The 13,947-nt window shown below is 35.1% G+C and overlaps 1 protein-coding gene across 2 annotated transcripts in view; it reads left to right on the plus strand.

Moving 5' to 3' along the window:
• Positions 1-450: 450 nt before the first annotated feature.
• The window catches only part of LOC124369961 (rabankyrin-5), a 114,833-nt gene continuing 101,336 nt past the window's right edge, over positions 451-13,947 (plus strand). For both annotated transcript variants that reach the window (XM_046828189.1, XM_046828190.1), the window contains exons 1-4: positions 451-650; positions 7,729-7,930; positions 10,489-10,592; positions 13,115-13,259. In XM_046828189.1, the coding sequence (XP_046684145.1) occupies positions 629-650; positions 7,729-7,930; positions 10,489-10,592; positions 13,115-13,259 (473 nt within the window). In that variant the 5' untranslated portion in view covers positions 451-628. The remainder of the gene's footprint in view (positions 651-7,728; positions 7,931-10,488; positions 10,593-13,114; positions 13,260-13,947) is intronic.

Genomic DNA, 13,947 nt, shown 5'->3' on the forward strand with positions numbered 1-13,947 from the left:
CCAGTTCAGTTTCATACTATGCCTTTGGAAGGCGACAAAATCTAAATATGCCAGTCAGGAGTTAACATAGGGATATAGACGGCTTACCTTTCAGAAGCATTGATTATATTGAAGAGAAAATATATATACCAACATACAAATAATTTAGAACAGTCTCACACATTATTATACGTGTATATTGACGATATGATATTTTGTTGTTTATACGTACGATATCATTTGCACGTATAATTTTAAAGACTGTAATTTTATTTCAGTATCAAAGTCTCTTGAAGAGCTGTTGTAAGAAAAATATTCTACCATGTTTACTGTGTACTAAAATAATTAATATTAGTTGCTAATCCCTTCGCCTTTGATGAAGGGGCGGTAGTTTCGTCATAGACTAACAAACAAGAAGAACAAGTGGGTGTTGCTCTTTATCAGCTGATTTTTGTTAGTTAGTGGTTCGTTTGATTGTTAATTTCTTAGTCTGTAGTTAGATAGAAGCGAAGGCGTTGGTATTTTATAAAGATATTCCGGTTTAGCTCCATAGTCTAATAGTTTGTTTTAAATTTCATTGCGCGCTTAATAAATCAAATAATGTAGGTTTAGTTATTTCTAATAATTCAAGCCTTGTTCGTTTGAAAATATGGAAGGGTCAGCGTTGAAAGGTAAGATTGGACACAATAAAATTATTAAATGTGATGTGATTGATTTATATCCTTGAAGTCCAATTATGATTAATTCTGTTAACCAAACTACTTTTCAGTTATTTTTGTATGAGTATATCAGTGGACAATGTAGTTAAACAATATGTATTGCTAAACTGTGGAAGAGTAACTGCAATTCTTGAAAAGTTCTCCTTGATATACTTTATGATAAATCAGTTCTAATCAAGAATAAAACTAAATGTCAAGTATTGGGCTAATTGGTCCATTATATGTACACACACACATATACATACATTTGACAATTGTACAAGCTTAGCTATTTTGTAAGTAAAATGCTTGGCTGATACTAATATTAATGAAAGGGAGTAGTCTACTCCCTGAAATTGTATATACATTTGGGTACTTTGGTGTTATCCAGAGGCCACTCTGTCCCTATCTACTATTTGTTACTAGGCTGTATGGTAATTGTGAACTTAACGGCTGGTGGGGCAAAATACGAGTTTCGCGTTATTAACCTATAGCTATTGTCCTCCTGAACAAAAAAATGTAGGATGTCAAGGGGTGCAAAAATCAAATAACGGAATTATAGAACATTAAAAGTGGAAATAGGCTACTTTTTTCACCCAGAGTAATATTTCATTGTTCTACGAGTCAAATTGTCTTGTTACGATCGTAAATAAACCTAGTAATGCTTGCTGCTGATGTCAACTGTTATGCCATTGTTGTATACGTAAAAGCTAAAATCAGGGAAATTTTATGCAAAAAAAAGCTTTTTTTTTATTAAGACCTTCTAAGAATAAAAGTTCAATCAGCCTGTCACAAGTGTCTCTGGCCTTCGGTGTAACACAGCGCTGATGGCGACGTACGAAAATATTCCTTTAGGTAGTACCTATCACTAAAATATCAAACTTTAAGGGTATGATCATGAATTCCTCCGGTCAATACAGCTTTATAAGAAATGCAACTTCCTTGTTGATGGTCTACTAAGCCGTTCTGACCACTGAAATCTCAAACTTATCGGGAGCAGATAAAGATGAAAATCGTTAATCTGACTGATACTGATATATATTACGAGTGTTTATGTGATTGGGCTAGACTTAAGGTACTATCTCGAGGGATGTTTTTCTTTTTTTACCAGAAGTGCAGGATGGCGCCGTAGCCCGCACTGATGGCCAGGGGTATTTCCAATCGGTTTTTTCCCTACCTCAGATCACGTCCTAGATCGTCCAATTTTTCAGACGTAGGATTATGGGTCAGGAAAGTATTGGAAATGCCCCTGACCATCAGCATGGGCTTCGGTGGCGCCCCACTCTTGTGGTGAAGAAAGAGAAACTTCTCTTGAGGTAGTACCCAAATTGTAGTGGGTAGTACCCACCTCAGATCATGTGAGCGTTCATAAAAATTACTTTTAACTTTGGTACTACTAGTAACATATTTATGATAACCTAATCTAAACCTACTTATATATATTGCATAATAACAAGTAGTAGATAGGGATAGTGCAGCCTACTTCTCGCTGACATTGCTTCCTTTTGAGAGGCAGAAAACAAGAACCGATTGTGATATTAACATGTAATTTTCGCAATAAGTCAAATAAATTCTGTTCTGTCTCATAATGTAGTTTTTTTAGGTCCCTGGTAAGAAAACTTCCAAAAATAGTGGCCTCCGGATAATACTAAAGAACCCTAATATACTTTAATATTTAAAAAATAAAAGTTGATTCAGTCCTTCCATAGAATTACCTGTTTGTTTTTAGAAATGCATTGTGAGTAAAATATCTCTGTACTTGAGTAAAATATTATCAGTGTCGCGGCCGCGGTCCGGAGCGGGTATTTCACTGAGCCGTTGATTATGGACTCTGGATAGCGGGTCCACATAGTCCTCGCCACGCCGGTCGCCAACTCGTCGTCACCAAGTCCTCGTCGCCTCCTTCCACAGCTGATGTTCTCTGTCTTTTCTTATCTCCCTATCCTAGACATTTTACAGCCGCTCATATCAATGCTCAGTTGCTGAGGTGGCATGTTTATGAGCTTACATTTTTGAGCCTCCAACAGTATGATCTGATTGGAATTTCAGAATCCTGGTTTAAGCTGAGGGTTCAGTCAGGTGAGGTTTTTCTGCTTGGTTATGTTTTGTAATGAAATGATAGAACAGGAAAAAATGGGGATGGTGTTGCAGTTTACATTAGGGAGGGTTTGAATTTTTAACCACTCCTTTTTTTTACGTTCTGAGTACTCGGCTGGGTCAGAATTTTTGTTTATTGAAATTGGCTTGTTTGGTTCAGATGTACTATTACTGGGAGTGTGTTATCGCCCACCCAGAGTTGGACATATGACAGATTTTGAAAATGCTCTCTTGCACCACATGCATAGATATAGTCGTATATTGATCATGGGCGATTTCAACACTGATTTGATGAAAAACAATCGAGACTATAACTCCAGACATCTGACTTCCATGTTTGATCGTGTAATCTGACAATACTGCCACTGGAGCCAACTCATCACAATGTCGAGCCTGACACACTTCCTGACCTCAGGGTGGTTTTGAAACCACAAGATATCATCCTTCAAGGGCAGCTTCCAGTCTCTGCCATAACAAAGCATGGCCTTGTCTATTGTGGTTATTCAGTAAATATACCTAACGTTAAAGCTAGGTTTATCAAGTCTAGAGACTTTAAAAATATGATTGAGGCTATACATTTATGTCCGATATTTTATTGATCACATGACATAACCTATAGAGAATCTTGACTCTGTTGATGACATGGTGGGTGGTTTTAATAAACAAATTTTATCTGTTTATGACAAACATCCTCATTACGTGAGAACACGGATAAATAAGAGGCACCCAGCGCTATGGATGAGAAAGTATAGTCAGCCTGATTGCCCATCGCGATAGCTTATATTGAAGAGCGAGGTGCTCTAATGACCAGATACTTATTGATCAATACCGTTTACTCCGAAACAGGGCTAAACAACTTCCAGGCTGAGATATACTCAAGGTCTTTTTGAGAATGGGAAACAATCGTCAAGCGACTTATGGCGTAAGGTTAAAAGTCTTGAAATAGGAATTAACAACATATTTCAGAGCCAGTTCTTACATATACCTATGAAGGAGTTGAACCAATGTTTTAAATATAGTAGTCAAATTTTCAGCCAGGACAAAGTGGAGGACTACTTAAAACATCTACCTCATCGTAGTTTTGATTGTCTTGAGTTTACTTTGAAACCTGTGATACAAGGTGACGTGTTGAAAGCTATACGCTGTATTTGCAGTAATGCTGTTGGGTATGATGGCATTCCAATACGCCTCCTAAAGAATATTCTATTTGTTGTCCTTCCAAAAGTCACTTTTATTTTCAACACATCTCTTAGGAGTGGCGTTTCCCCATCACAATGGAAGTCTGCTTTAGTCCGTCCTCTTAATAAGATTTCAGCACCAGCATCATGTTCAGATTATAGGCCGATAAATATTCTTCCTGCATTATCTAAAGAGCTAGAGAGAATTGTACACTGCCAACTCACTGAATATCTATCTTACAACAACATATTTAGTGACTATCAATCTGGTTTTCACTAACCACAATGTGTAAACTACACTTTTAAACATATGGACCTATGACATTAGACTTGCTATGGATCACAGACAAGGCACAATTCTTACTCTTTAAAATTATTCAAAGGCTTTTGACACTGTAAATCATAAAGTATTGTTTGCTAAATTAAGGCTAATAGGTTTTACTAATCATGTATTAACATGACTGAGATCTTATCTGTCAGGGAGACGGCAGTGTGTTAAAGTTGATGACATGACTTCGGACTGGGAAATTATTTACTTGAAGGGTGCCACAGGGATCATTATCTTGGTCCTTTATTATTCGTGCTGTACTTGAACAACATTCATTCTGTACTTGAATACATAGCTCATACCACATGTTGTATGCTGATGACCTGCACACCTATTCACACTTTAAAACTGACTCCATTAATGAATGTATCACCAGAATCAATAGTGACATTAAAAACATCATTATGTAGTCTAAAAATATGGCCCGAGACTAAAAGAAACCAATCATTGTTTGTCACTCTCGTTTACAAAACTCAATAAACTTCAATACTATTGAAACATTAACTGTAAATGGTGATACTTTACTGTACTACGACAAGGTGAAAGATCTTGGTTTGACTATAAACTCGACTTTAACTTGGACTGACACTGTTAAGAAGATTTGTAACCGGGTTTTTGCATCTATATACACTTGTACATTTATCAGTAAAATACCAAACTTCTAGATAGCCTAATCACGATCCCTGAGAGTTCCCTAGATCAATGGATTTAGGCTATCTGTGTAGTAAAACCTATACTCTGTGAAGGAATTACAGGTTTTTAAGACAAGAGAAGCAACTCTAGCATTATATGTCAAATTCTCTATCATCAGGTACATGGCGGTAGTATTAGAAATCATGTACTGTACAAATGACCACCTGTTAGTTTATGAAGAGCTCTCTAGATCAAGTTTTCATTACCTGTAATATGATATATTATTTCAAACAGCTGATGCTTAACTTTCTAGATCAAACGCTGTCAATTCAGAAAAATTAAAATTCTTTACAGAAATTAGATAATAGGACCAAACACTAATTTATAGACAATATTACATATAGGCTTATTGTATGGACACTTCCAAATCAAGAACTGCAAGTGAGATATTGCCAAAGTTCTCTGCTCACTCACCCTTCTTGGTTGGGAAGTGTCAGTGTAAAGAAAACGTACTTGGCAAGTTTTACCGAAAATATAAAACTTGATGTAGGTCTTTCTGGACTATATTCTTGAAACATTTTCACCCACAGTATAATAATACTGAGTATTTTCGGTTCTGCTGTTGTATAATTAGTGTATTGTTCATTCTTTGTAATTTGATATCAACACTCAATACTGTAAAGTTCTAGTTGTTGTGCAGTGTATTATTTTTGTTTTCTGTTACCACCACCAGCACTACTGTTGTAAAAATGGCTGAGTTATTGGCATGTACAAAAAAATCTAAGTATGTATTCTATTTCAGCTCTCAAGGATTTGGGTTTGTGATAAGATCCTCTAGAATTGTAATATTTTACTGATAAGTACCATCTCATTATAGTTTTGTTTCTTGTGTTCAGTGGGGGGCAGCCATGAAGCTTGTGCCAATGGCCATAGGCAACTAATAGTTCCTTATATTTTCGGCTTTTACAAGACTTAATTGTTTTAAGCATTTTTCCTTTGTAAAAGAACTTTCATGATAAATTTAACTTTTATCTATTTATAATACACACCTCCTACACCACGTGATAGTGGATAGTAGATAGGGACAGAAGACCACTATGTTAGTAGCCATTAGTAGTATTATTAGACAGTCAATCAGCTCTAAAGGCACTTGACACATGCTCCTTTGATTCAAAGGCAGTATGGGAATGTAAAAATGCACTGGAGGAACTGGCAAAGAGGAACTAAGTTATCCTCGTTTGGGTGCCGGGCCATGGAGGCATTCAGAGAAACTAGAAAGCTGCACCCTTGCTAAGATAGGAACAGAAAGAAGGACAGAAGTCAGGCTTTGGAGTGACCTTCTCCTACTGGAAAACTCTTGTAAAAGAATACGATAGGAGGTCTACAACCGAAATTAGGACAAGTGCCCCAGGATTAAGGCAATTGAAAATGTTTATCTCTCCTTACGCAAAAGGAATTGAGTAAGGAGGATATATAATTAGTAATAGGGATGTTGACAGCACATGGCCCTCTCAGGAAACATCTATTGAAGATGGGTCTAAGCCAGATAGATGAATGTGTACAATGCTGCGAAGCAGAAGAGTCGGTAGAGTACATTTGTCCTGACATATGCAAAACTAGGAGAAAATTCCAAGGAGCCTATTTTGTCAGCTCCAAGCATATTAAAGATCAAAAGCCCTCAAATATAATAGGCTTTTGCAAAAGCCTTAGATTTTGAGTGCCTTAAAACCTAAGTAAGGAGGCACAGAGGTCCTTGTAGGACTACATGGGGGGGCTCCTGTGTCTTTCCCTCAAAAAACGTTAACAAATTGTAAAATCTGCACTTTGATTTTCTTCTTAACAAACAAATAATTTTGCAATAAATGGATTTGTTTTTCAAAAGGTTTTGACGGGTGTTTATATCCCTAAAGTGGAACTTTGTTTGAAAAGATTTTATAGAATAAAAAGTGTTATTTTTACTTTTAATGTTATGTGGCAGACTCTTGAAACATGTAAGTTAACGAGTACGGAGAGATAACATTGATCACTTAATTGGAGTAGCTAATTACTAAGTAGTGCTTGCCATTGAGCAGTTATAAAGTTTAAGCATAATAAGATGATGTAATACATCTTTACTTACAGAACTGCTTATTAATGCCTCAGTGTTTCTTAAAACTCAACTGACATCATTGTGATGAGTCATTGACAAATCAGCTTTTTGTACATTTCATGTGTATTATTTATTCTAAATAGCCTATCAAAAGAGCTTACTGAGTCCTCACACACATACAAATAGAAAACTACTTAGTAAACTTATTAGTATTGAATGTTAAAAACAAACAGATTTATACTAAAACACTGTTAACAAATAATCAAATTTGTACTTTGCTTTTGGAAAGTAATAGTTCAGATGCGGGAGTTTAGAGTGAAACGAGTGTTATCCATTGTGTGGAGATTTAGTATCTAGGAATGTTACGAATTTCCAAAACACCTTTGATCTCCGGATTGTTCCTTTATGTTTAATGCCAACAGTCGCATAACACAGAATGCAATAAAATGCAAACACCTTGCTTTTAATTGAAATGTAGAGACCACAGTTTTATATTGCTGGAACTATTTTAAATTCCACCCAAGTGCATTTATCTAGAACGTACTTTTCTTACATACATGTAAAATTTTGATGTTGGCATCAACATATGTATTTTTGACCAGTTGTTTTGTATAACTTGATTTCCCTTGTTGAACGAGTTTTGAGTTGATTGCTGAAAAAAATAATTTACTCCACAAGTAGTTCTGGAACAAAAATTGATTCTTTATTTTGTTTGTTTGTTGGCAGCTTCTGGTCAAGATGGCGAGGTTGCTAAACTGCAGCAGCACCTCTCACTTCTGAGAGAAGAATATAAAAAGTTACAAATTCATACGAACACCCTTGAATCTAAATTAGCACTAACATCATCCACGGGGAGGGTAGTTGAGAACAGTTATCTGTCTCAGCTACAGAAGACTGTATCCTCACTTCATGAGTCGCCACTCTACAGGTATAGAACCAATATGTATTTCATGTTAACGTGAACTTGGATTAACCATCCATTTTTTAAAATACAAATGAAAAAAATGCAAAATGATTTACTGTTTGTAAGAAGTGTTTGTGGAAATTCAACAACTCTGTCCATCAATATATACATTCAATTAGCCCATTTCAAAACAAATGGACAGAGAATAATTTTCTTAATTTATTTCCCTTTCTGGACATAATTATTACTGTTTATTTCACAGCCAATGCAAATATAAGTACAAGTGCACAGTATGTATACATTTTAAAAGCAACTGCTTCTTAGGATACGTTTACACTAGCAAGAAGTTGTGCAGGTTTTGTGTCTAACAAAAAATTGCTAGTCTAAACGGACAAAAAAAGTCTCGTGAGTGGTGTCACGAACAGTATTGGACAGTTGTACGCAAGAATTGGAGAGTAGTGTTGGACAGTAATAGTCTAATATAAACAGATCTGTTCCGTGAGTGGTGTCACGAACAGTATCGGACAGTTGTACGCAAGAATTGGAGAGTAGTGTTGGACAGTAATAGTCTAGTATAAACAGATCTGTTCCGTGAGTGGTGTCACGAACAGTATCGGACAGTTGTACGCAAGAATTGGAGAGTAGTGTTGGACAGTAACTGTCTAGTATAAACAGATCTGTTCCGTGAGTGGTGTCACGAACAGTATCGGACAGTTGTACGCAAGAATTGGAGAGTAGTGTTGGACAGTAACTGTCTAGTATAAACAGATCTGTTCCGTGAGTGGTGTCACGAACAGTATCGGACAGTTGTACGCAAGAATTGGAGAGTAGTGTTGGACAGTAACTGTCTAGTATAAACAGATCTGTTCCGTGAGTGGTGTCACGAACAGTATCGGACAGTTGTACGCAAGAATTGGAGAGTAGTGTTGGACAGTAACTGTCTAGTATAAACAGATCTGTTCCGTGAGGTGTGACGTGACCAGTATCGGACAGTGTATGTGAGAATTGGAGAGCAGTGTTAGACAATAACTATCAAGTATAAAAAAATAAAAAGCATATTTTAGTATCCTAAATCAAGGATAACTAGGTATGTGTAGTATTATTTATACTGCATAAATTACATGTATAGGAGGTATGTGTAACTTTTTATTCATTAAAACAACTTAATTGCCAAACAATCGTCATAAGGCAAATTTATTATTTGAATTAGCCTACTGAAAACGAATGATTCTTGATATTAAAAATGATGGTTAAATTCAAGCTGTAATAATTAACATTATTGAAACTCTTGTCATTAATTTGTGAATATTTCAATTAATATTTTACGTAATATAAGTAATTTACAATTTAACAGAAGTAATCAAATATTTGAACTATTGTGATTTAGTTCTGGTATTTTTTCTATTGAAGACTATTAATGAATTGTTACGCAAAATTAAAAGCAAAGCAAAGTTAATTTCAATGTATAACAGAGTTTACCTAAACTTCCATTTTGAAAAAGTCAAATATTTTTTAAATCTCCCAGATGGTAGTGCTTTTTATTATAGTATAAACATTACTTTCTGCTCAGAAGTACCGTAAAACTTGTCATACCCGGCCCTGCGATATCTGGCACCTCCAATATCTGGCCTGGCGACAAACGGTAAGATGTTATGTAATGGTAAGATTTGCAGGCAAGAAATGTGACACAGGCAAGCTCACATCACTGTTTCGCACATGCCAACTGCTGGGGCGAGACAAATAATAATCTTAGTAAAACTATGCTGTTGTGTCATCTTTCGAATTTGCATTTGGAAATGTTTTAATGGTGGGATAGTTACTTTCGACTTTTAAAAATTAAGATCTGAATTTTAAATATGGTACATTACTGAACTTTTCATTTTTACGATAGTCAGGTATTTCTTTAAGCGCGGGCTCATATTTAACATACCGCTAAAACAGTAAAAATGCATAGCAACGTGTACCCCATCGGGTGCATGACGCGCTTTACGAAATTCCATCAACATGTTAAAAATGCTCTAATGGTACTGAGAGCTAATAAAAGACTTTTACGTAGACGCTTTATTAAAGATATACCCGCAGGTCACACCAGGTATTGTCAGACGAAACAACGATAAAAGAACAGCACTGGTCACTGATTTATTTTTGGCATGACACGCAATCCAATTTGCTTCCAGAAAGTCGTAAATAAATACATTTAGGTATTTTGTTGACACATTCACATTACTATTATGAATTATAATGTATTCCATGGTTAGTGCAATTCTGATGGTACAGACACATCCCTATGCTGTGCTTTAAGATTTAAACTTCATGATGTGCTTTTTGTGTATTGGGGAAGTAGTTTCATCCAGAAATTCTGTCTCACTTACTGACAGAATATACTGAATAGGAATTCCCTACTCACCTAGGGGAAGTATGGGCGTTTATAGATGGGATAAGTAAGTAGTGGCATAGTGATATGTAGCAAGTTTTACTGGGTGATTAGTAGTGAGTTTGAAATATAAAAAAATATTTGGTGTATTAACCTTTGTATTGTATTTAACTAATGTATCCTAGTAAAGTTTGTTTCTTGTTCACAGCGACATGAAAATTACATTAAAAGACAGGGAAATCCCAGTCCATAAATTGGTATTTGCTGCCCGCATAAATGATGGAGGAAATCTGACTGATATTATCTCACTTGGTAAGTATTGAAAAATTGGGTATTGTTAGAGTAAACAGTGTTTTTTTTTAGCAATATCCAAGAGTTATGTCTTTTTCACTACAGTGTATTTGGTATCCAGCCAGTCATTCATATAAAAGCTTACAAGTATAACAACAAAATTATGTTGGGTATGTCTCTTATGGCAGATGTCTCTGGCAGACAGACAAATCAACACTTCTCATCAATTACAAATTAGCATGTTATGCACCGTATTCTTGCCTGAACTTACGTATATACATATAGAGTGTACATATTAACGTACAAAAATTACTACATTTTGAACTTAACCAATAAACCTTGACTAAGAACCTTACCTACTTTTACCCAACCACAGATCTCCTTAAATACAAAGATACTAATTTTTGCATTTTCATGTATGTGTTTTCTTATTGTATCTTTCCACATTGTTACATCATATAAGGATGATTTGAATTCTGAAATAAATAAAATTCCACTTAAATGCGATGAAAACGATAAAATTATGTTATAGTGTGTTTTAAAACTTCTATTAAAGAGTTAGGTCTTGTAAGATTCATGTCATGGGATTTTATAATGTTTAGTATATTTTTAAAGCAATACAGTAAATGCCCTCCTAACTACCTTTGGATTAATATTTCAGCATAATCTTTGCTGTTCCAGTAAGTGTCATATTTAAAAAGAAATAGAAAAATTCAGCCACGTTCTCCCGATGTTTCTTTTGTCCTTGTTTTGATCCCTCTTATTGCCCAGTATTATGTTGAGATGTCCTATCTTTACTCCGTTTCACACCAGATAATAAAGTGAGAAATGCACACTGTATGATGGTGAAATCCCTACGTCCAAATGGCTACACTAGGCTGTTACAGGGTAAAAAAAAAAAAAACATAATTTTAACAGAAGGAGAATTGTTATGGCTGTAAAGTAAAGTAAAGTAGTCTTATTTTACCAGGCGAAGTTAGGGCTAAGAAGCCCGCTCTAACACTTAATCTAGGATCCAACGCCTTAAAGGTGGGCGGGCTCCTTTAAAGGATACTATCGCTCAGCGATCACCCATCCAAGCAGCAACCACGCTCGATGTTGCTTGATCCGGTTATCTAGCGATAACCCCATTACCCGCTACCCTACACCATTAGCTGTAGTAAGTGATAATCATAAAGAAAAAGATATATACTTGTTAATGAGAGAGGGAAGAAATAACAATGAGCCACACGGGTGGTAGCATGTATTTAGAACACAATAGGGATTCAACTGATGTCAACATTATATTTAGTTTAAAGTTGATAGTCATTTACTTGTTTTGTTCAGGTATATTATTTTTATGATCTAGCCCAAAGTTAAGTGCGATTTATTGCCAGTCGGAACTTACATGAATAAGACCATCCGTGCGATCTATCCCCGGCAGATTTTTAACGTTTTTCATTAATATACATTCATGATTTGCAAGTCGCAACAGTATTATTTGTGTATTCTGTATGTATACGTTTACTTGTTAATTTCATACGAAAGGTAGTCTCATAGTCATGCGGGTATGTTTTCAGCTTTTTTTTATAAGTAGGGCATAAGGTTTTGTCTGTAATCGTGATAAAAACTTTGTTTTAGTAAACATGCCTAATTGGATTACTTATTCATAGATTATTTATTTGGAATACTGAAGCTGTAAAATTTGGTACATTTATGCAAAATTACATGTAAAATAAAAATATAACATTTGCCATGTATAAAATAAGATTTTATTCTAAATTTTAAGACATACCATTTATTTTTTCTATATATATATATATATATATAATAGGTATATAAATATGTATATCTATTTTTTTATAGACCTAAGTATATATTTTTCAGTTAAATATATTATAGTTAATAAAATAACGCCTAAAACCAGAGCTTTTTAATAAATAATTATTTAGATATGATTATTTTCCCAAAAGCGTACAGAATCGCACATTTTCCATGTGCGCAATTTTTTGAACATGGACCAAAATAAAAAAGATTTTGCACATAAAATTGTGGCCTGGTCCAAAAAGGGTTAATCAATGTAAATAAAACATTTCTTTTGTAACATTAGGCTCAGTGATGATATATATTTTAGCGTGGGGATTGTATAATGGTGATTTTATGTTTTAATCACCTTTATTCTCTCAAATCAAGCTTCAGTCCCTCGAGTGTCATATAAGAAGGCACCTACCATAATGCTATTTGACTTATGCTTATATTTAAAACTTTCCACTAAAAAAGTAAGCTTTTACTCAAAGTCTTTGTGAAAGTGAATACAGGACGGCTTCCGTAGCCTACGCTAGGCTAATATTGGCCAAAACGTATTTGCCTATTTTCACCTCCTGGTCATTAGGATCAGATACGTTGAACATGATCGAAGAATGTTTTAGCTTCATCACTGGAGACTGTAGACTGATGTGAAAGGCTGATATGGACTAAGTCTTGCTAAGTTCCCCGGGTGCAGGTCATATATAAAATAAACAACAATCAGGAGTCCCTTCATAATCATTACGGTCATGTTACAGATTGGAGCAACATGGAGAAGAACATAGCCCAGGTTCTCATAAAATGGATTTATACAGACTCTATAGACTTTCCCCAGTCCGACGACTTCACCCTTTCATTGATGAAACATGCCAGTGAGCTCCACTTGGATGAACTCGTTAGCAGGTATTGTATTCTAAAGAGCTTCTGTTAGATTCTAGAATAGAAAATAGCATTAGTTTTTGTATTTGATTAATTTTAAACCTGATGCTCTGAGGAGGGCTAGTGTGGTGGCCTTACAGAATACCACAAAGGAGAGTCCTCTTCACCACATGTTACCTCCTCCCTAGGACATCCTTATATAGTTTCTTCACTCACCTCCTGACCTCTGTGTGTGTGTGTGTGTGTGTTTTATTGTATTTGAAAATGCTATAAGTTAATTTTTAACTTGTTGATACATTCAATCAACTCTTTAACCCCCTGTTGACTTGTTCTGTATTGCTCTGTTCTTTATTTATTTACTCTATAGGAAATAAACCTTTTTATTTCAAATTTTCCCTTGATAAAAAGTTAATTTTCTAAAAAAATTTGTTGAAAATTCTGATTTTCTTTGTTTTGTTTATGTAAACGTGTGTTTTGGTGCATTGTGTTTGGTTTCCCTTGGAGCCCACGATAATGACTTTCGGAGCTCTGTAAAATAACCAGTGCAGAATAATTTGAACCACCCGCTTAGTAGTAGTTTGGTGGCGACTTTTTACGTATTACATTTCTTTAAACGGTACATTTTTAACTATCTTGTCTAAAAATTTTATTTCACTTCATTTCAAAATGTTTGTTCACTTTTTCTACTAAAACAAGTAAATATCCAGTGTTT

Source organism: Homalodisca vitripennis, chromosome X, assembly GCF_021130785.1.
Source record: "Homalodisca vitripennis isolate AUS2020 chromosome X, UT_GWSS_2.1, whole genome shotgun sequence".
Taxonomy (NCBI): domain Eukaryota; kingdom Metazoa; phylum Arthropoda; class Insecta; order Hemiptera; family Cicadellidae; genus Homalodisca; species Homalodisca vitripennis.